Consider the following 23429-nt stretch of genomic DNA (forward strand, 5'->3'; position numbering starts at 1 on the left):
AGTAAATATCACAGCAATCTTGCATTTACATTTGAGGAGTCTTTCTTTTTAACAGTATATTTGTGAAGAACAGAGTAAGATGATCAGAATTTCAAGAATGATAAGCAAACTAATTATAGGCTGCTCTTAATATTTAGATCGCAATTAATATGCAGAAAATACCCATTTACACTTTGTTATTGTTTTATCAAATACAAACCCATTCCTTAGAAGTCATAAATGTCCATTGTTCACACATTACTTGCAAGTTTGTTTTTCCTTCTCTAAAAGAAAGTTTTCCTTACTCCACAGGAGAAAAACAATATTTTTTGAAACTTAGGGATACTGCAAAAGCAATTTATAATCAGAACCAAGATTATAATTATTGTATACCATTGCTATTAGCTGTCGAGATCCACATAAATTGGTTTAACTAGAATTTATTTACTGGTAATTAGCTTGGTTCATACAATATACTGAGCTATAAACCATATTTTGCAAACTTTATTTCAGAACCTAATTTAAAATCGTAATATAACTTAGGGTAGCTTGTGAATCCTAGAGTCTCGTGCTTATTTTGAGAGATTGGAAAAGGGGTAGAAAACTGCGTAAGGTGAACTGCTTGCAGCTCCAACAGGTTGATGCTTTGTGATTGTTCGGAAATAGTCCAAATTCCCTGCGCAGTGTGGGATTGGAAGTGAGCTCCCCATCCTACCGGGCTGGCATCGGTTATGATCGTTGCCCTGTAAGGTTCCTTGAAAAGACACCCCTTGTTTATCGTGTTTTCCGACCACTAGCAGAGCGATCAGAGAACATTGTGCGGTACCTTTATCCGGATGTTGGAAGTGGCTCTTCCGGATCGCTGGAAAGGTAGCAGAAACCACTGCAGCTCTCTAGAATGGAATCGAGCCAAGGCACAATGGAAATACAAGAAATCAGTTTCCCTAACAGTTGAGACAGAACTGCCATGGAAACCCTCTTTAAGGCTCTGATCTCTCTGGCCAAAGACTAGATACTATTCAACCTGTCCTGAGAGAGAAAGACCTTGCTCTCCACGGTATCTATCACTGCCCCTAAATGAACTAACCTAGTTGAGGAAATCAAATGGCTTGTATCCCAATTTATGGAAAAGCCATGACCCTGAAGGGTCTCCAGAGTAATCTTGGTATCCAATTTTGCTTGATGTCTGGAAGATGACAAAATTAAAATATCACCAGATAACATTGTAAGTGAATAGATTTGATCCTGAGTGAGGCAGCCAAGGCCGCAAGGACCTTGGTAAAAGTCCTAGGGGCCGAAGCCAGACCGAATGGTATGGTGATATATTCGTAGTGCCGATCACAATAGCAGATTCTAAAATATCTGTAGTGAGCAGGTCTAATTGGTATATGTAGATAAGCCTCTGTGAGATCTATGGAGGTCAGGACATCGTTCTCTCTAATGCTGAGCAGAATGGACTGGAGAGTAGTCATGTTGAATTTTCGATAAACCAATGATCTGTTCAGACATTCGAGGTCTAGAATTGCCCTCCAGCCCCCCGAACTCTTTGGGACCACAAACAATAGAGAGTAACAGCCGTGACCCCGCTGTTAAGATGGGACCTCTCTAATGGCCCGAATATGTAGAAGATGATTGATAGCCTCTTGCATCAACGCCCTCTTAATGGGGTCCGTGGACCTAGGGCTCCTAATGAAAAAGTTCGGGGAGGATTGAAACTCTAGCGCCAAACCAAACCTAATAGTGTCCTTGACCCACGCACCAGAGGTGGAGCTGTCCCATTGATCAGCAAACAATTTTACCCGCCCTCCAATGGGAACTGCTGTCAAGGACTCACTTGGGGCGACGAAAACATCGGCCTCCGGTGCCTCTGCGGTTTCTTGTTTTGACCTCCCCACTGACCTCTATAGGAAGATTCAGACCTATCCTGTCTAAAACTGGATCTGTAGCCTGATGTTCTCCGAGATCTGGGAACGAATGGGCCTTGATAGTAGGGCCGAAAGGAACCCCTTCGAAACGACTGGGGCGTTCTGTTTTCAGACCTCCGAAAGAGAGGGGGAAGCACTTTTTTCTTGTTTCTATTCTCAATAAGCAGGGGCTCCAAGACACTGCCAAATAATTTATCCCTGATATTGGGGCTGATGCCAACTTGCATTTATGCTTGGTATCCGCTGCCAATGTCTGAGTCATAGCAGTCTCTGTGCTGATACAGTGAGATGCTATGGCCCTAGACAGAATTTGACTGCATTAAATGTGGCGTCGGCGGAGAATTCTGCTGCTGCAATAATTTTAGCTATGTCCTGGTGGGCTCTGACATTTGACGCTGGCAATATATCCCTCAAGTGGAAGAGCCATCGGAGGGAGGACCGTGTAAAAAAGGACGGCGCTGTAGCTGCCCTAATGGCCCAGGCGTCAGAAACGTGCGCCCTACAGAGTGCTAACTCTGCTCTCTTTTCTTCCTGTCTCAGGGCTTCCTCGGCCTCGTTGGGAAAGGTTGAAGAAGAGGCCAGTGCCACAATGGGCTCATCCACCTCCGGCGTTTTGAAAAAAATTGAAAACTCTGCTGCCAAATTATAATATCGTTTATCGTACCCTGTTGGGGCTGGGTATGCTGCTGCTGATGCCCATTGATTTTGTACTAATTCAGCAAACATATGAGGGACAGGAATATTTTCCGCCTCATTAGCCAGTTGTGAGAATATTAGATCCTCGGATTCGTCCTGAGACCCTGTTGACAATGGATGAGGGTTTGATGTGCCTAGTATTTGCCTTGAACAGTAAGGATTTAAAGAGGTGCAGACGAAAAAGGCCAGAAAAAGTAGGTTGGTCCGGAATGAGGCCTTCGTCGTCTGACATTCCCTGTTCTAGTGGGTCAGCCTCTGACAACCCCAAGTCCATCTGATGGATCGACCCCACCTCCATGGGAACATCCTGATCCTCAAATTCTACCTCCTCCTGAAGGCCCTGGGCTGGTATGTTAGGAATATTGGGGAATACCTGAGTTTGATGTTGTCCCATATGCGCAAAGGATTGAGCGGACAGGGATCCCGCATCCGAAGCGGCCAAGAAGTGTCTGGTCCTGATGGATTGCTGAACTCCAGCCGCCATGCCCCTTTGAATTGCCATCTCCATCCATTGCCTCATTTCGATGGGGATAGTATCAGGTAATCCCTCCTCCTGTCTTAGGCTGGCGACCATGGGGGTGAAGGTTGCCTCTGGGATTAGCCAGGCAGTGCTCATTGGAGGAGATGTGCCTATGGGAGGTTGTCCAGAAACAGCCTGCCTGGGCTGGGTGGATAAGTCCTAGGGCCCCAACAATGGACTTGGGTCCTGATCAGATTGTTGTGTCATAACCATCTTGTCTGCCTCCCTGGCTCGTTTCTGCAATTGCCTTTCCAAAGCTAGGTGCCATCTATGAGCATCCTTATCCTCCGCCTTAGAGGCCTTTTTGGGGCCCACTGGCTTATCTCGGGACTTATTTGTCTTGGAGCGGGTTGTTGTTTTTTTTAAGGCATTGTCACCTTCCATTGTGGATGACTGATTCTCTTGCCTCTGACTTTAATTTTTAATTAATTTTTTTAAATTATTATTAGTATTTGTAGCTTGGGGTGATGCCTTCCCGTGGTTGAAAGTAGAACGCTCCTCCAGGAGAGTAAGTCAGTCAGTCAGTCTCTCTCTCTCTCTCTCTCTATATATATATATATATATCATCAAAAATAAATACCAACCAGCTAAACACCTCATGGAACTAACAGAACACTGCTTAACCAACACATATTTCATATACAAAGGACAAAGATACAAACAAATAGAAGGAGCTCCCATGGGATCACCACTGTCACCTGTCATTGCAAACCTGTTCATGGAAGAATTCGAATCCAGAGCCCTGGCCAATGCCATCCTCAAACCCAAACTATGGTTAAGATACATCGATGACACATTCGTGATTTGGCCCCATGGACAAGAAAACCTAAACAATTTCTAACACACCTAAACAGCGCACACCCCAAAATCAAGTTCACCATGGAAACAGAAACAAACAAAGCAACTACCATTCCTAGATGTACTAATCTACAAAAACAGATGGCACACTAGGACACACCATATACCAGAAGAAAACCCACACCAACCGCTACCTCAACGCCCAATCCCACCACCACCCAGCACAGATAAACTCCGTGGCTAAAACACTAATTACCAGAACCAAACGCCTGGCAGACAAGACACACATTAAGACTGAACTATGCACCCTGACTAAAGTACTGACAGCTAACGGCTTCCACAAAAGCAAAATCACCAGCTTGATCCACAAAAACACACTGAAACATAATAGAGACCCAGAAGATGAACAGACCTATGGAACAGCTGTCCTGCCCTACATAAGAGGTACTACAGACAAAATTAGTAAGGTACTACACAGACATCACATCAGGACTGCCTTCAAAACAGACAGAAAAATAGCAGCCATCCTTAGCAACCCCAAAGATAAAATTGACCTGGAAAACCAAGGCATATGAAGTCCCCTGTGCATCATGCCCGGCCACATACATTGGACAGACCAATAGAAGAATAAGCACCCGCCTGGATGAACACAAAAATGCAGTCAAAAAGCTGGAACACACTTCCTCACTAGTCCAACACATGGAAGCCACAGGTCATAGCATCAACTTCAATGGCACCAAAACCCTGGCCACTATAGAAAACCCTAATCACAGAATCATCAGAGAAGCCATAGAGATTGAAAAAAGACCAGAAAGCATGAATAGAAGAGATGATTCCACCAGGCTGTCAATCATTTGGAAGCCTGCACTCACAAACAAAAAATCTCCACACCACAAGCCAGGCAAACACCTGGGCACAAACAGATCCCCCCTGATACCTCCAGCTCAAACACATCCCAACCAGGCACCCAGATGAAACCCAGCTTCCTAACTAATGATAGCCGTCCATTTACCCGAAGCCAAGCTGCACTAAAGGCCTCCATTAAAGCAACACAATGCTGCCAGCCAATCAAGATACAAAAAGAGCCAAAAACAGACAGAAGATATTAGAGACACCAATCAAGCAGAACACAGCAAACTCCGAGACCAATAAACACAGACCAAGACTCCCAACCAATCAGGATGAAGAAAAACCATTCTGGCACAGCAATAGGCTGCCCAAATTCAAATCTGAAACCACTGTAAAAGTCTGACTCACAGACGGACACAATACAGAAGCCTGATGATGGCAGATGAGATTCTGCTGAAACGTTGCTACAACTTTAAAAAAGAACTACAATGACGTGGGAAAATACCCGAACCAAGCCGAACACCATACATGTAAGTACCCATGAAAACTTAGAAAACATATATATATATATATATATATATATATATATATATATATATATATATATATATATATATATATATATATATATATATACACATATACATATACATATACATATATATATACATATATATATATATATACATATATATATATATATAGGTTCGGGTATTTGTATGGATCTTTGGTTATCACAGTAAGATTGAGAAGTATCTATATATATATATATATATATATAAAAGGAAGAAGCAGCTGTAAGCTCACATCATGAGAAGCACAGAGCTGAAGACAGAAGCCTGAAGATGATGAATATCATCTATAGATACTCCAATATCGCGGGATAAACCCATAAAGATCCATATATATATATATATATATATATATATATATATATATATATATATATATATATATATATATATATATATCCGTATACATATACAGTGCCTATATCTATATGTAAAACTGTGCATATGGTAAACAGTATCTAAGGGTCCCCAACAAGGAAAACCCTCAAGCGCTCCAAGCGAGAACTTTCTGGATCCCTAGTCCCCAACAAGGGAAACCAGCTATACAGGATCTGAGATAATCCATTCCTGTCAAAACCAAACGTCCCACAATTTAAATGGCACTTGCAGTTTCACTCCAAAGAAATGATCTGAAGGCAATTGCAAAGAAATGCCTGTTTAATGACTAGCCTGCTTATCCAACGGTTTTGCTTATCACAGGCGCCATTCCGCTGGTTTCTTTTGGGACCGGCAGTACCTTCCACTTTTCCCTGGTTTACAGGGAGCAGGCTTTATCCAACCCAGGGAGAACAGAAAAAAGTGGGAAGGTACTGCCCCGGTCCCCAAAAAGGGAAATCAGCGGGAATGGCACCTGTGATAATTAGGGCGAACTTGGCCAGCTGTTGAAAAGGGCGGGAAGCAGAATCTCCGTTGCTAATGTCTGAGCCGTCTAATAAGCCGCTGCTGCTGAGGCTCTAACTGCGAGTTAAATGCTCCTGTCAGACAAAACGGCAAGGTGAAGTGAGCCGTGCTGCGAGCGCTCCGCTACGATCGCAGAGAAGATGATCGGAAAGTTAGATAAGGTAATTGCCTGCGGAGTGGCAGGCTCCACTATTTACAAAGAAACTGTTTGTTTTTGAACTAATCGAGGTAGCCTAATAGAGGGACCAGCCTGAAAAAGCCAAATTAAATGGGGAAGATTTTTAAAAGCTAAAATAACCCAAGAGCAAACCTGAATGCACAACCTCTTACCACGAAGGCTGAGCTAAAACTGGGGGACGCTGAGGAGGTGTCCCGTGGAGGAGGAGGAGCGTCCCGCAGTTTTAAGCCCAGCCTTTCCAGAAGAGACTGAAGCAACTCCCACTTCTGGATGCTCTGAACAGCTCATGGGAGAAAAGCAGTTTTAACAACAGGTCATGATCAGATTTCTTATCCACAAGACCTAAAAGCCCACTATTTATGACTCTATACTAAGTATACTAAGTAGTTATTTTTAGTTATTATAGGAAGGATTCAACCACACTAGTAAAGCTATAAAAATGAAGTAGTAATCTGATTTGACAACCAGAGATTATGTGAAAGAAATCTTCCAAGGATACAGAGATGTCCTAGGATACCACTTTAGTGATACCACTAAAACTACAGGCATTTTCTGTAGTCAATGTATGTAATTATTTTACCATATTCTAAGATAAGAGATCAAAATTTCTAGTTAGAACTATTTGTAACTTCAGTTCTATAATAATAGAATACAGTTTTCTTCCTTTTAATTAGTCCCCAGATTTAATTACCAAAAGTTATATCAAGGAAACCAGAGACCCGTAAATAAATGGAAATTAAGAATATTGTTGAATGGAAAGTAGGAAGAGAAACAAAGCTGTCCACATTAACCCAATTCCAAGTATTTCTATTTGCACATGATCTATAAGAACTAGGATGGAAGCAATTGTTATGATGGAACCAATTGTTAGAGAAAGTACTGGCTTTGTACTGTTTTGCATTAGAGGCAAAACTAAAGAGGAAAATAATGCAAAGCAATGATCCATACATCAAATCTGAAGCAAAAAAAAATGGAATTATTTTATTTATTTTGTTAAGGGAAGCAACCCTTTCTAAGTTATTAGCATTGTAAGCATTGATTAGTCACCTCCTTCTTGACTTTACATTCTGTAGCCTGTATGCGCTGCTCCATCTCCTCGTCTAGTTCACCAAGCTGCATTGCTGCTTTATCTTGTGCTCTATAAAAGTGAATATTCATATAAAACAATCTTAAAAATAATTGGGGCAATATGTTTCAAATCAAGAATCAGAACAAAGGACAACAGACTATATTTAAATAACTGGCAAATTCTCCTTCTGGCTAATGTGACATTATATACAGTATATATATATCGGGGGGCAACTCGCCGCCATCCGCCCGTGGTCTTTTTAACCGGCCCCCAAGTTGGCAATTAGGTTTGATGAATGATTGAATGATTGCATTCATTTGATTTGACTGATGGCATCCGGTGGGGCCCGCTGTCAAAAGCAAGAGGCCCGCGGCCCCCGATATAGTAGCTAAAAATGTAGCTAAAAAGACATATAAATTGCTTTTCATACCCAATTATCCTATTTATCAAAGATCATAAACATTGAACTATAGGGATTGATTGTCTCTATACAACTCTGAACAGAAGTTTTTCTATTCCTCACAGCAATAAGCAAATTACAGTATATGCGGAAGGGTCTGACCTTGCAAAACTAGGCACTAAATCTCTCTGGGTGAAACTGATGAGGATGTAAATGAATTATCACATTGATACCATAACTACAAATTTATATACATGTGTGTGTGTGTGTTCGTGTGTGTGTGTATAATTACAGACTATATAGTCTACCTTATTTCCACCTATAGCATAATTCACTGGAAAATACCAATAAGCCAAAATATAGAAAAGAAGCATAGTCCGGATAGTCTCAGAATGTTGAATGTTGGGAGCAGGAAAAAAACTGAACAAATGCATATAATAGCAGCATTCACATCTTATCCACTAAGTATATCGAGAAATAGCTCTATTAGTGGCATCAGAATCTCATCCTGGAGAAGAAATTGTCTCAGAAAGAATGCAGGGAATGTACACATGCAACTGTCTTCAGTGGAGAAGATTTAGGGGCAAGAGAAGACAAAGACTTATTTGCATAAGTATAGAAGCGCAAAATGACTGCATAGGATTTGAAATAAGATTAGGTATTATCAGTGCTGTGCCATCTCTTCTACCAACTCAAACTCAACTTATATGGCTGCCATTCTAAAATTAAAATACTTATGGCGTCCAAGTATTTGGGAAGCTACAGCCTAGTTTGTGCCTTGTTGAGATAATGTGAGAAAATTAGTGTTTTAACCATTAATAAACCAAATTCCTAATTTCTATGTATCAATACATTTTTCACTTAATTCTTCCTTCTCTTCCTTTCAGCCTCAAATTCTTTGTGATCAGAAATCTCAAAGTTAAGTTAGAGATACCTGTTCTGAAAATGCTATTTTAGAAAACATGTAATGGATGTTCACAAACTTATAAAACAAACAAAAGCTTCAAGTATATTTAATCATTTGCAAGGATCATGATAGCATGACCTTTGTAATTCATTTGTTCTTTACCCACATAATTTATTGGATATTTAAAGCATGAATAAACAAATTAAAATTCAATACTGCAATTCCTCCATCCCTTCCCATCAGCTCTGTTGTCTGGGACTGATGGAAGTATTTGAATCCAATATTGCTCTGGATATGGTCTGGGCAATCTTTATTTACTTGATGCAGATGTCAATATGTCCACAGTTCTAAAGGATACTTCCCACTTCAGATTATAATAATATAGTCTAATATAGTTTCATCACAAAATACAAACCCAGTTAACTCTACCTTTTTACAGCGATGGCCAAGGTCTCCATTTCTGTACTCTGCAGCTTGATCTCTCTAATAAAGTTCTTAATAACATTTTCATATGGTTGAATTAATCGTGGCTCCACTATATTGATGTTCTGATACAGAATGCTGACCTGTTCTTGCCTAGAAATGAGGGAGAAATCAAGTATTAAATGTTTTGCAGATGTATTCAAAAATAAGAAATTACATGGAGATGTCAAGGAAAATGGGTAGATGGAACAGACTTTTTATTAAGATTTTACAAATAAGGTTTTATAAAATAGGTCAATAAGTTCATAAGTAAGAGCAAATTACAGATTACAAAAACAGATATATTACTTGTTAATATGACTTACTTTATTTTGGTGTAAGCACTGTGATCTTAATCTATCCTGGAATCAAAACACCTCCAGAGATTTAAATTCAAAATCTCTTTACACAAGCACTGAGGTTATAAAAATTTAAATCCACCGCATGGATTAAACACATACGCATATGTAATACTGGAGAAACTTTTATAAATAAAAATGCTAACAGGAAGGAATCAAGTTTGCCCTTCATATAGGAAATGCTTCTAGTATAGGATCAGATCACTGTCCCACCCAGACAAAAATCCACCAAGTTCATCAGATAAGTGATCTGGATAAAACTCATCTTTCCGATATTGCTCAATTTAGATCTTTCTCTGTTAGGAACGAAAAACCAGGTCCATACATGAAGGTTCAATTAAGCTGATTTATTACTAAAAGCCTACTCACAGAAATCTTAAATAAAGGTCAAATGCCTGGTTAGAATTAGATAAGGGTCAAGGGTCAACAGCACGGGTAGAGGGAGCAAGACTTAATATTCTTATGGCTAAACAGGGATTCTAGACTGATCCCTCTTTTTCCTTGGCCCCCGGGTTCTGCCATTCCCTTCTCTTACCTTCTTTTGCTAATGAATATGGCAAGAGGAAGTCAAGGGCTGAAATGGGCAGTAGAGTTCTTATGAAGAAGAAACACATCACAAATGTGAATGGATGCAGTATTTTCTGTGGATTTGATGTTTTTTAAATGGCATTACATCCACTTCAGGGCTAATCCCCACCTTAAAATGGGAGCGAATAAATCACTGGTTTTGGGCTGTTCGAGGTTGGAAAGAATTTTGAAAGATCTTAAAATCAAAGTTTGTCAGAATCATATGCAGCCTGGAACTAGCATATTATAGTCCTCGACTTACGACCACAATTGAGCCCAAAATTTCTGTTGTTAAGCGAGATATTTGTTAAGGGAGTTTTGCCCCATTTTACAACTATTCCTGCCACAATTGTTAAGCGAATTACTGCAATTGTTAAAGATAGTAATAAGATTGTTAAGTGAATCTGGCTTCCTCATTGACTTTGTGTCAGGATTCCGGCAGTTATGCCAATTAAATCATGAGTCTTCCAAAACTTCAAAGGATTTATTGGGAGTTAATATGTCTGGTACTGCCTGGGTATAGCTGACTCTGAGACACATAATTCATTGTCACCCTTGACCCTGGTTTTCCCACACTCCCTGGGTATACATCATAATTCATATTCTCCAATGAGACACATCCATAGCCAAGAGTCATCAATCATGTTCTCCAGTTAGATTTTTGCCCGGCAGAAATGTCAGTCACCTAGTTACTATCTCTGAAAAACTATGTATGGAATGCACTTTTGATTTCCAAGCTGCCGCACTGCTCTTTCAAACCCTTTCCCCCCTTCCTTTCTGTTTGCTTGTCAGAAGGTCACAAAAGGTGATGACATGACTTCAGGATACTGCAACCGTCATAAATACGAATCAGCTGCCAAGCATCTGAATTTTGATCATGTGACCATGGGGATACTGCAATGCTCATAAATGTGAAAAAACAGTCATAAGTCACTTTTTCAGTGCCATTATAAATTTGAACAATCACTAAACAAACTGTTGTAAGTCAAGGACTACCTGTATTTATCATACCTGTTTCTAAATCTGGTAAAATAGTTACTGCATAAAACTTTACATGGATAAGGATTAATTCATTCAATGCATAAAATGTTATCCTCAGTTGCCAGAAAGCCAAAAAAAAATGCAATGCTTTTTATGAGCTCCTTCATGAAAAAGCTGCTGTCGTGAACATTCAGTACAATGGCGACTGCAAAGTTTGCTCCGGTTATTTGATCACAGAATCTTAATATGGTTTTGTTGTTTCTCATTGACCCAATTAACAGCTCCATTCAGGAGCTTTTGGTGGCGTACATTTACACAAAACAGTCAGGTGCAAGAATGAGAAATCAAATTCAGGGCAAACAGAAAAAAACAATTCCCTAGAAAAACCTAAAGAGCTCTAAGGATAGGGAAGACTTTTTTTTAATGAAGGATAATCACAAGACTGCTGACCTAAATACCGATATATCAAGTATGCAACAATACCGGCAAATCATTACATCACCCATGCCCCCATAGCCATTAAAAAAAAAAAAAAAAAAAGCCAACATCCTGATTGATTTTGAACAAACTGAAGCATGTATAATATTCTCCAATTAAAATAACTGACTGCCAATGGAACTGGTTGGCATCCAGCAGACTGAATAATTTTACTTGAGTTGAAATGTACAGAATGATATGTGAGTAATGTACGGTTGGATTCCCAGTCTCAGATTGGTGGAAACTTAATCATTTGAGTCCTAACTAAGGAGCTAAACATTACTAAGGTAGTATCTAGGAATCCAGGCAGTTCCAAGCAAGGTGTTGTTTTTTAAACGAGGGTGCTCAAGTTTGATAAATTCAATATTTCCAGATATCAAGGATATTTATTTCTCCAAAGGCTCCAAATCAATATTATGATGTCAGCCGGATATTTAAATTGTATTTGGCAGTTTTATCCACCTATCAATTTCTTTCCAAAGACCTGGATAAGTAGATGTTGTTTAATAATAATACTAAAGGTATTGTGCAGGATATAAGCTGTTCCAACTAAAGCTGCCTTTTGCAATTAACTGAGGGTGATTTTGTCAATGCCAATGGTATTCAAATAGTATTTCAGATGTTTTGGGATTGCATGCAAGGAGCCTATTCCTACTGGTTTCGCTATCTCTTCGCTTTCTTTTACTGGTTTCGCTATCTTTCGCTTTCTTTTACCACATTTGTTCTATTTTATTTGCAGATCTTTACAGTATACTTTACTATTATCTCTTCTATTTTGTTGGCTCCAGGTATGCAATGTCTACTACCCAGTCTTTTTTATGTTTTTTATCATCAATTGTTAAGCCTGAGGTATTGTCCAGCAGATGATTGCCTGTTTGAATTCTAAAGGTCCCAGAGCACTTTGCCTTTTCCATTTTCTATTAATTCATCTATTTTGTAGTCCCATCTGTTCTTGTTTGCAGGCAAGTGATATTTCTTGAAGAAATTCCAATGCACTATTGTTGTTACTTTACCATGCCATTGTTTATAGTCAGTCTCTGCAATCTTCCTGCAGTTATTATCATCATTATTGACCATTATTATAATTGACCCTCTGCCACAGACGCATTGTGCTCTATGGAGCACATTTAATAAATCATGAACGGGGACAGGTAGAATAAGTCTTCCATTCCAGCTTTGGCAACTTGGATATCTGTGCATGTCAGTTGGTTGATAATTCTTACCATCATGCTGGCTGGAAGTGAACTGCAATCCAACATATCTTATAGCATCAGTTCTAGGAAGAATGCCGAGTTCAGTTTTTCAAAGTTCCTCTGAAAATGACCTGTCATCCTATTTGTAATTTCTTTTCACTATTACCCTGTTATGAAAATAGCATCCCATGTACAGTGTCTGGAGGTAGTGCTTGCAAGTTATCTCTTTAATCCTGATGTTAAATTTTATGACCTGTGAACATTTTGATTATCACAATTCAAACAGCTGTTGTTGTTTTTCTTTTTAATTAAGCATATTTCCAAATAACTTTGTCTTGGTTTCTGCTGCAACCAACTTCTACAAGGTAAACATTTGGGGTTCCTAGTCTAATATTCTGTAAATGTGTTGGAGTATATTCTCAGAATTCAGATAAGAATGGCAGCAGTTCTAGTATCTAGTCAAACATATCTGCAAGACAGTGATTTGAAAAGGCAGGCAGAAACCATCTTCAAACTGGTTTAACCATTATATATATATTACGTATTGGAACTAGATTCTACCCTGAGTGTAAGAAAACAGATATAATTTAATATATAACTTAAAGGCCATGGTGAGAACAGATCTTCTAAGAGGCTATCAATTTATGTAGTCAGTTGACACAGACTTGATGACACATAATCAAGCACACAAAAAAACCCAATAATAATATACATGTTTGGTATACTTCAATTTCACATAAGATAGAAAAAAATAGCAGAATAGAAGAGAAAGAATTTGAGATAATTATATGGTTATTATAAATCCTAATTATAAAAAATGGTAACCAATAATTACATACCAATATTTCACAAAATAATTTGATTCAGACTTTTCAATATTTAATTATTCTCTGAAAATCTGCATATTTTTCCATTCTCTATCTATAAAAAGTTTCTGGAAGTATGAAGTTTCCAATTCAGTTTGGAGTTGTTACTGTCTGAAAGGGCAGAAATCACTGCTAACATTAATATTCAGTTTGTGTTTGGTACAACAATAGTTGAAATACATACTCAATGACCAAACTCATAAACTGATTAGTATCTATCTGCATATCTCTCACGACTGAGGAAGACATAACCAGATTATATGGCCTAAGGTAGGAAGGTTACGTTTTTCTTCTTTCTATAGCTGGGTTCGCATTAAGCATAGTTAGTCCTAGTTTCAACAAATCACAACTGACTGGATTCATGTATCAAAACAAAATCACTTTTTAGTACAATATGGTAATCTAATCAGAGTGTAGGCAGTTCTTGTTTAACAACCATCCATTCAGCAACCATTTAAAGTTATGGAAGTGCTGAAAGAATGATACTTAACGCTTGGTCCCTCAAGTTATGGATGCTGTAGCACCGTCATAGTAACTTGATCAAAATCTGGGTGCTTCAACTTCCCACCATCGACTTTCCCCCCATCTCTGCTCTTTGGGCCATCCTTCACAGGGGAATTCCTCAGAGGACTGGTGCCTTCAGCAGTCTCGCTACCATCTCTACTTTAGCCTCAGTACAGCCATTACAGAGAAATGCAGCTTTGCCAGGGTCCAAAGAGACAGTGTAAGGAGGTGGGGGTAGGTGGGAGGTGACATAGGAGGTGCAGAGAGTTGAAGAGGAGGCAGAGGAAATAGTTTCTTCCGTTACTGAGGCTCAGGGCTAGAAGGGACCCAGATGGGAATGGCTGGGATTGGGTGGGTTCCCATCAAACAACCAGTGGGATTTGGTTAATGACAACAGTAGGGATTGCTGGGATTGCCATCACTAAGTGTTGCAGTCACGTGATTTCATACTTTATGCTCACATTGTTTAGCAACAGACCTTCCAATCCCAATTCCAATATAACTTTAGGACTATTTGTAGGTGTTTTTATGTCCAAATATAGTAGCGATATCAAGCCTCAGGTTCAATATTTATACAGAAGTTGCTATCTGATGCAATCCCGATACTTCTAACTATATTTCCAATAAGCTTTTTTCAAGACAGACAATTGTCATATATTCTGGTACTGTTGCTTCAAACCACCTGGAGAGTGCTGAGTTTCCCATTCCTTATACACTGCTCAAAAAAAACAAAGGGAACACTTAAACAACACAACGTAACTCCAAGTCAATCACACTTCTGTGAAATCAAACTGTCCACTTAGGTAGCAACACTGATTGACAATCAATTTCACATACTGTTGTGCAAATGGAATAGACAACAGGTGGAAAGCAGAGGCAGTTAGCAAGACATCCCCAATAAAGGAGTGGTTCTGCAGGTGGTGACCACAGACCTCTTCTCAGTTCCTATGCTTTCTGGCTGATGGTTTGGTCACTTTTGAATGCTGGCGGTGCTTTCACTCTAGTGGTAGCATGAGACGGAGTCTACAACCCACACAAGTGGCTCAGGTAGTGCAGCTCATCCAGGATGGCACATCAATGCGGGCTGTGGCAAGAAGGTTTGCTGTGTCTGTCAGCGTAGTATCCAGAGCAGGAGACGCTACCAGGAGACAGACCAGTACATCAGGAGACATGGAGGAGTCCATAGGAGGGCAACAACCCAGCATCAGGACCACTACCTCCACCTGTGTGCAAGGAGGGACAGGAGCACTGCCAGAGCCCTGCAAAATGACCTCCAGTGGGCCACAAATGTGCATGTGGCTGCTCAAACGGTCAGAAACAGACTCCATGAGGGTGGTATGAGGGCCCGACGTCCACAGGTGGGGGTAGTGCTTACAGCCCAACACCGTGCAGAACGTTTGGCATTTGCCAGAGAACACCAAGATTGGCAAATTCACCACTGGCACCCTGTGCTCTTCACAGATGAAAGCAGGTTCACACTGAGCACATGTGACAGACGTGACAGGGTCTGGAGACGCCCTGGAGAACGTTCTGCTGCCTGCAACATCCTCCAGCATGACCGCTTTGGCAGTGGGTCGGTAATGGTGTGGGGTGGCATTTCTTTAGGGGGCCGCACAGCCCTCCATGTGCTCACCAGAGGTAGCCTGACTGCCATTAGGTACCGAGATGAGATCCTCAGACCCCTTGTGAGACCATATGCTGGTGCGGTTGGCCCTGGGTTCCTCCTAATGCAAGACAATGCTAGACCTCATGTGGCTGGAGTGTGTCAGCAGTTCCTACAAGACGAAGGCATTGATGCTATGGACTGGCCCGCCCGTTCCCCAGACCTGAATCCAATTGAGCACATCTGGGACATCATGTCTCGCTTCATCCACTAATGCCACGTTGCACCACAGACTGTCCAGGAGTTGGGGGATGCTTTAGTCCAGGTGTGGGAGGAGATCCCTCAAGAGACCATCTGCCACTCATCAGGAGCATGCCCAGGCGTTGTAGGGAGGTCATACAGGCACGTGGAGGCCACACACACTACTGAGCCTCATTTTGACTTGTTTTAAGGACATTACATCAAAGTTGGATCAGCCTGTAGTGTTTTTTTCCACTTTAATTTTGACTGTAACTCCAAATCCAGACCTCCATGGGTTGCTAAATTTGATTTCCATTGATAATTTTTCTATGATTTTGTTGTCAGCACATTCAACTATGTAATGAACAAAGTATTTAATAAGAATATTTCATTCATTCAGATCTAGGATGTCTTATTTTTGTGGTCCCTTTATTTTTTTGAGCAGTGTATATACCTTTCTTTCACTATGGCTTTGGTTTTGAAAAATTAATCTATTCAAAATGCCTTCAACATATTGTTCATAATGTTTGATGAACATTAAGAGCACAAGGCTATCACCCCTTCCAGTAAAAGCCAATGCAGTGTTGAACTACGAATGAGGACATTCAACTTCTAAATCATCCTCACCTGAAAAACTCCTTGGGTGACCAATATTCTCAGCCCAACCTGAGTTGTTACTGTAAAAAAAAAGGAGGAGGCAGGAATACTGTATAAGGAGTCATGGTGACACAGTGGTTAAAATGCAGTATTGCAAGCAAACTTTGCCCACAACCAGCAATTCAATCCTGACTGGCTCAAGATTGACTCAGCCTTCCATTCTTCTGAGATTGGTAAAATGAGGATCCAGATTGTCGGGGACAATATGCTGATATTTGTAAAGTGTTCAGAGAGTACTGTAAAGCACTACGGAATGGTATATAAGTCTAAGTGCTATTGTTATTGCTATTTATACAGCCTTGAGATCCTGGATGAAAGGCAAGATGCATATTGTAATTCCTACATAGATAATACCAATGCACATCTTGAGTCTACCGCCTAGCATCAACTCATTAAAAGAAATATCAGCAAGGAAAAAATATTTTTTTAATTCTATATTTTTTTTTAAAAAAAACTGTAAATTAGAGCAGCATCTAAAACTTCATTAACAAAATTTGGTTTTTCAATAAGTAGCCCTACTTCTTTGGGGATCATATCCATTTCATTCTGAGTATCATTCTGCTTGAAACAATACATGAGGACTGGCTTTCAGAATTCAAATGCATTACGTCTGTACACTTATGTCAAACAAAGGAATTGCAATTCGTTCTCCTGTCTTATTAAACCAAAGTAGCTGGACAAGTAGAGCAAACATTGTCTCCATGGTACTAAGATAAGAAAGGCAGATGCTTACACAAACTCTTCCTGCACAAACCTCATTCCACCATAGCTCTTCTAAAACAGGATACTGGACCTACATGTACAACTATTTAGCTAGACTTTTGCAGTAAGTTCTATAAAGTATAACTTAAAGGAATGTATGCTTCTATACTGATCTATAATTTACAGCATCCCTAATCATTATATTGGCGGCTGCTGAGAGGTCTAGTAATTTCTTAATCCCTGCCCTAATTGGCAAACATTAAATTCAAGCAAAAGTTTAAAAGTAAGATCTATTGCACACACTTTTAATATTGCTCAAAAAGTAAACTCTCTATGACTGTGCTTGCAAAATGCAGTAATTCATCCATTTTAGTCAGTAGTTAGTTAGTCAGACCGACAAAACAGACAGACAAAACAGACAGACAAAACACAATAAATCACTGATTTATCTACTTCATGAATGGTCACACTGTAGTCTGCTGGCCATTTGTGCACCCTTCCCCCCATTATTGAGCACCTTGAGATTGTCATGAAATCAGTTCAAATTAAGTGAAATTTAATGTACTTTGCTAAATAGGAATGAAGATAGAGTAACAGCCTGAAGGATGTTTTGACTCTTGTTCTGAAAGTTCCTAATGATACAATATACTTTGATGTCCCAAAAGTACTTTTTCAAGAGGCAACTGTCTGGTTTTTCTTTGAAGATGTTTCACAGAAAGTCCAGTTGCCTCTTTAAAAAATACTTTTGGGACAACCAGGACCTGGATGACTGAGAATCTCTGTTTAATATCCTTTCAAAATCTGCTCTCCAAAAGAACCATAGAGTTGTTTGGGAAATCTTTGTTGTTTTTGTTGGCAAAATTCCTAATATGGTGCTAATATCCTGGGAAATAGCATTTTTTTAAAAAGACACTGTATTATTAATGCTCCAGAGAAGAAAACTTGCTATTTGGACATTCAGGATACAGCTCAGGGAGACACAAAACAAAACCCAACCAGAGACTTATTTTTACAATTCTAAAACCATATAGGTTTAAACTGATGTCTTCAAACAGTCAGACAACAAACTTTCACATTTTAACATAAAAAGAATTTTGAATACATCAAAAATCTGACATCAAGCAGGACTATCACTTGGTTAAGTCCATTTGACTGATTTTTTTTTCATTTGTTTGTATGCTTTTTACTGCACAGGAACAACATTTGAAGAATCAGGACAGGTGTAAGAAAGTATACTAGCTTGGAAATGTGCTTGACGGACTCCCACAAAACCTGAAGACTGCAAAATGATCAGCTGAGGTAGGCAGCACCAAGAGAAAATAGAATGAGATTCTTTTAGAGTCATAAGAAAAGACTTGAAATCTGAGCAGAGCACCTCTCTTTACTTCCAGTAACAAGAAAAGACTAGGAGCAACGTGGCACCTTGCAGGCTTGCTGGATGAGAGTTTTCAAAGGTATGTATTGCATCATTAAAACAAAAACAAAAATTCCCCTGTCATTTTCCTGCTGCCCTCTAACCCTCTGCCCTTTAGAGATGCTACCATATGCCACTTCTTTTAACAGGGACTATTTTAAATGGGAACAGCAAATACCAAACATGCTGGAGAAAGATGAGGGGCAGGCATTCTTTTTATTTAAAAAGTTTATACTTTTTTTTTAATAAAAACTATGCTAAGGTAGACAGGCCTGAGATAAAACTGTAATAGATTATTTCCAGTTAGAATGAAAACAGCTGTTGCTTAGAAACTATAATCTCGGACTTTATCTGCTTCATAGGAAAGCCAGTAGGCTTACTCATTGGCAACTACCTAAAATTTTAAAAGTTTGAATGCCAGCAAAGCCACAAATAAACACACACTGCCTCTCCTACCTCCTACCTCACTGCCTTTGCGCTGATAAAGAGGGTAAACACTGACTCCCAGTTCCTTATAGAAAAAGTGGCTAGTGATTACCATACTATAAAGAGTGAAAATAATAAAATACATGATCCTCAACTACTATCCATGGAAAGCCTGAAATAAAAAAAATAATCACATGGTCAAAGCTGCCCGCCATGTATCCCTGAAGTAATACTTGCCCGGTAGAAGTTCAACAGGTGCAGCTTTTATCCATTCCGAAAACACTGCTTGAAGTTTGCTAAAGCAATTTGTTAACAGGCTTGTATCTTTCGGAAAATAAAAGGAAGGCGGAACTACTACTCAGAAAGACATTTAACATCTTTACCTTTCAAGGGTGACTGAAAAAGGAAGGGCTAAAACTTCTGGGGCTAGTTATGGCGCGCCTTTCCCCTCAGAGGAGCAACAGTGGCTTACCTGGGAATGAAGCCCGCCTCCTCCCCGAGCCGAAGCTCAAATTCCTGCCAGGCCTGGCTGGGACCCGCCGCCGCCATCCCGGCGAAAGCACCGAAAGCGTGGCTCTCTTCCCCGGAGAGCTCCCAGCAGTTGTTCCGCGGTTGAGCGACACCGCGAAACCCCCGAACGAACTCGTGGAAGGTGATGGCGCCGTCTCGGTCGGTGTCCAGGCGTTGGAAAATAGCTTCGGCCTCCGCCGGCCGGACCTTCAGCTCGGCGCAGAGCGAGCCAAAGTCATCGCGTTCGATCCGGCCGGAACCGTTTACATCGCAGGCCAGAAAGAGCGAGCGGAGCCGAGCACCTTCGTTCAAGTCCGCCTGCTCCCCCGCGGAGGAGCCCATCACACGGCGAGGGAGGGCAACGGGCTCGCGGAGACGCCTCAACGGCTCCAAGCGGCGGGGAATCCCGATCCGGGAAGGAAAGACGCCCAGACCCGACTCTCCGCTCCCGAATCCGTGCTTTTGCGGCGGGCTGCCTTCCAGGCCGCCCCTTCTCCGCTCCACCCCTCGAGCAGGAAAAGTTCTTCTAAGAACTTCGCTCCAGCGCCCGCCCTGCCTCCCGCTGGAGAGAGCTGCTTTGAGAGCGGCCGGCCGGGCGCGACCGCCCTGCGGCCTGTCAGACGTGTAGAAACGGGGGAGGACGGGTCTGGTCCGTCACAGGTGTGAATTCCACTTCTGACGATACTTTCCCCGCGGCGCAGGTTTCTTTTGCTGCGCGCCAAAAGCGCCGCATCCTGGAAAGAGGCGGCTTGGCTGCGTAGTCAAGGGTGACGACGCTAATTGACTGGGCGCCAAGGGAATGCTTATAGCCCCACGCCTTTGTTACTGACCGATTCAACTGTGCCTAAGAGGGGGACAGGCGGCTGCCTTTCTGCGCCCCGGCCCGTGGCCTCCTTAATCCAGTAGGCTGCAGGCTTAAAAGCGGCCCTTACAGAAGGATTGTTCCTCTTGGAGCCGTTTTCTTCTAAACCCTTGCAAGAGCGACTAGGTCTGGGTCTGGGTCTGGGGTTGGTTGGTTTAGGGAGAATTACCACCTTTAGTATTGGATGGGGTGGCACTACCCTATACGTAAATCTAAGGGTTTTCCTCCACGCAGACTCTTGTTCGAAGAGCAGGTGGTGGTCGTGGCCAGGAGGCCCTTTGCGCAACTGCGGATTGTGCACCAGTTACGCCCTTTCCTGGATCAGCGGTCCCTACTCACAGTCACTCATGCCCTGGTCACTTCCCGTCTTGATTATTGCAACGCACTCTACATAGGGCTGCCCTTGAAGAGCATCCGGAAGCTCCAATTGGTGCAAAATGCAGCTGCCCGCATGGTTTTATGCAAACCCCGGTGTGCACATGTGTCACCTCTCCTGCAGGAGCTGCGTTGGTTGCCAATTTGCTTCTGGGTACAATTCAAGGTGCTGGTTGTCACCTTTAAAGCCCTTCATGGCTTGGGTCCGGGTTATCTGAGGAAACATCTCTTGCCAGTGACATCTACCCAACCCATTAGAGAGAGAAGACAGGGAATGTTGCAGGCCCCACCCCTGAGGAAGATACACCTGGTTGGACCTAGAAGAAGGGCCTTCTCTGTGGTGGCTCCATCTCTCTGGAACATCATTCCCCCAGAGATTAGAATGGCCCCCTCATTAATACTATTCCAAAAGGCACTGAAGACCTGGTTTTGCCAGCGGGCCTGGGGAACCCAGAGAGGGATGGAACCCATCAAATGGCTCGTGTGATGGGGGGTGGGAGTTGGTTTTTGTTTTTTTTGTTTTATTTTTTGTTTTCCCAAATTTTATTCTATTGTACTTTACTAATTTATTTGATTCTTTTTGTTAGTTCTTATTGTTTTTATTTTTTGTTTTAAATATGATTTTACATTGTGTAAGCCACCTCGAGTCGCCATGGGCGAAAAGGCGTCAATATAAATCAAATAAATAAATAAAGCGGGCAACAGGGCCTGTTTTTAACTGAAAACCCCAAACTATAAAGGAATTCAACTTGATAGTCAACTTAAATAAACCCAGAGGCCAAGAGTCGCATTGTCAGGAAATAGTCTTCACCTACTATTCTCAGCCAGGTTTCTCTTGTCAAATACCCATTCGGGTCGCTTTAATTCTATTACTCTGGAGAAGGAAAAACCGACTTTTGGGAGACTTCATGCACAGTCTTCCCTAAAAAAATCTTTAGTGGTGGAAACACTTTGTGTCTGTCCTCCTGCTTTTTTCCCCATAAGGTTGCCATTTTAATGCTTCCCTACCTGAGAGGAGCCTTGTTCCTCACGAGGACACTTCTCTCTCAACCAAGAGCTGTGTTGCAAATGAAACACCATTATTATTTTACCTGTATTATTTCCCCTTTGACAACCAAATTGCAGATCCATTCTTTGTGAAGCGGGGAGAATGGATCTTGTTTTCGAAATGATTTTTCTGATGGAACATTTTTTGAACCAAAATTCATGGATGAGATGTAATTTCACAAGTTTTATGATACATTTATTTCACTTGGTTGCGATTACCTGGTTTTTACATTCATAGTAAAAAAAAAAAAAACATCCCTATCTGTGAGCTCGTGTTAATTTGCAACAGTTGATTAAATACAACAAAATGTCATTCTGAAATGTGGGACCCAATCTTATGTACATTGGGGGTTGGGACAAGTATCAGGAAATAGTGTCACTACAAATTACAGCATCTGACCTTTCTGCTTGTAGAACAGTGAACACAAAATAAATCACCTGAGACTTAGAAAAGGAAGTGGTATTTACTTGTAACACTGGTTTTGTGAGGTTGAGTTTCATTAAGAATAACTAGAGAAAATATTCTCTTGCCAAGCTTGTTTCTGGACATAATTCTGTTTAGCCATACTTTATCAAAAGTTACTTAAAATTCTAACACTGCGTTATCACAGTGAAATGCTCATTTTAAAAAAAAATGTATTTTTGTTTTAAAAATAACCACTGCATTAAGATCATAAACTTACTGACGTTTATCTTCAACAGTATAATAACCTGCTCTGATTCTTAGTATTTCACAATAGATAGTCTTCGTTAGTGTCCATTCGTTAGTGACCACTGAGTTACAACAGCACTGAAAAAATGCACTTGCAATCAGTGGTGGCATTCCAATTTTTTTACTACTGGTTCTGTGGGCGTGGCTTGGTGGGAGTGGTGTGCCTTGGTAGGCGTGGCACGGGAAGGATACTGCAAAATCCCCATTTCCTCCCCACCCCACTAGCCTGCTTTCCAGCTCCATTGTCCTGTGCAGCAAAAGAAGACCTAGCCAATCAGCTGGAGTTGGGAGGCAGAGAATAGATGGGGGCAGGGCCAACCAAAGGTGGTATTTGCCGGTTCTCTGAACTACTCAAAATTTCTCCAGAACCTGTCAGAACTGGCTGAATACCACCTCTGCTTGCAACCAATCCTCAACCTTATGACCAGGCATGATATTCTTCCGATTAAAATCGAATTCGATTTTTTGGGAATCCCCCTTTCCCCCAACTTCTCCTCCTTCCCCCCCTCGGAGGCCCGAGTCAGGAGTTGCTGGTGCGGCTCCAGTCCGCGTTGCCTCAGGAAGGAAAAGGCAAAAAGGAAGAGCCGCGGCGGCGCTTTGCAACGGCAGCAGCGGCTCCTGGTTTGCCTTTCCTTCCCGAGGCAACGCGACTGGAGCTGCGCCGGCGGTAGCAACTCCT

The 23429-nt window shown here is 41.2% G+C and overlaps 1 protein-coding gene across 5 annotated transcripts in view; it reads right to left on the reverse strand.

The window, feature by feature from the left end:
- RASEF (RAS and EF-hand domain containing) overlaps nt 1-22727 on the reverse strand; it is a 53607-nt gene extending 30880 nt beyond the window's left edge. For 2 of the 5 annotated variants that reach the window (XM_087957847.1, XM_026674869.2), the window contains exons 1-3: nt 19717-22727; nt 9223-9369; nt 7465-7555 (exon numbers count right to left, since the gene is read on the reverse strand). In XM_087957847.1, the coding sequence (XP_087813973.1) occupies nt 7465-7555; nt 9223-9369; nt 19717-20096 (618 nt within the window). In that variant the 5' untranslated portion in view covers nt 20097-22727. Of the gene's footprint in view, nt 1-7464; nt 7556-9222; nt 9370-16672; nt 16725-19481 lie in introns of those variants that run through there. The other 3 variants (XM_087957848.1, XM_026674875.2, XM_087957849.1) reach the window with 3 other exon arrangements.
- Between the last annotated feature and the right edge of the window lie 702 nt (nt 22728-23429).

Source organism: Notechis scutatus, chromosome 2 (assembly GCF_049901735.1).
Source record: "Notechis scutatus isolate UNSWTSFEM ecotype Mainland chromosome 2, rNotScu1.2, whole genome shotgun sequence".
In the NCBI taxonomy this organism is placed as follows: Eukaryota; Metazoa; Chordata; class Lepidosauria; order Squamata; family Elapidae; genus Notechis; species Notechis scutatus.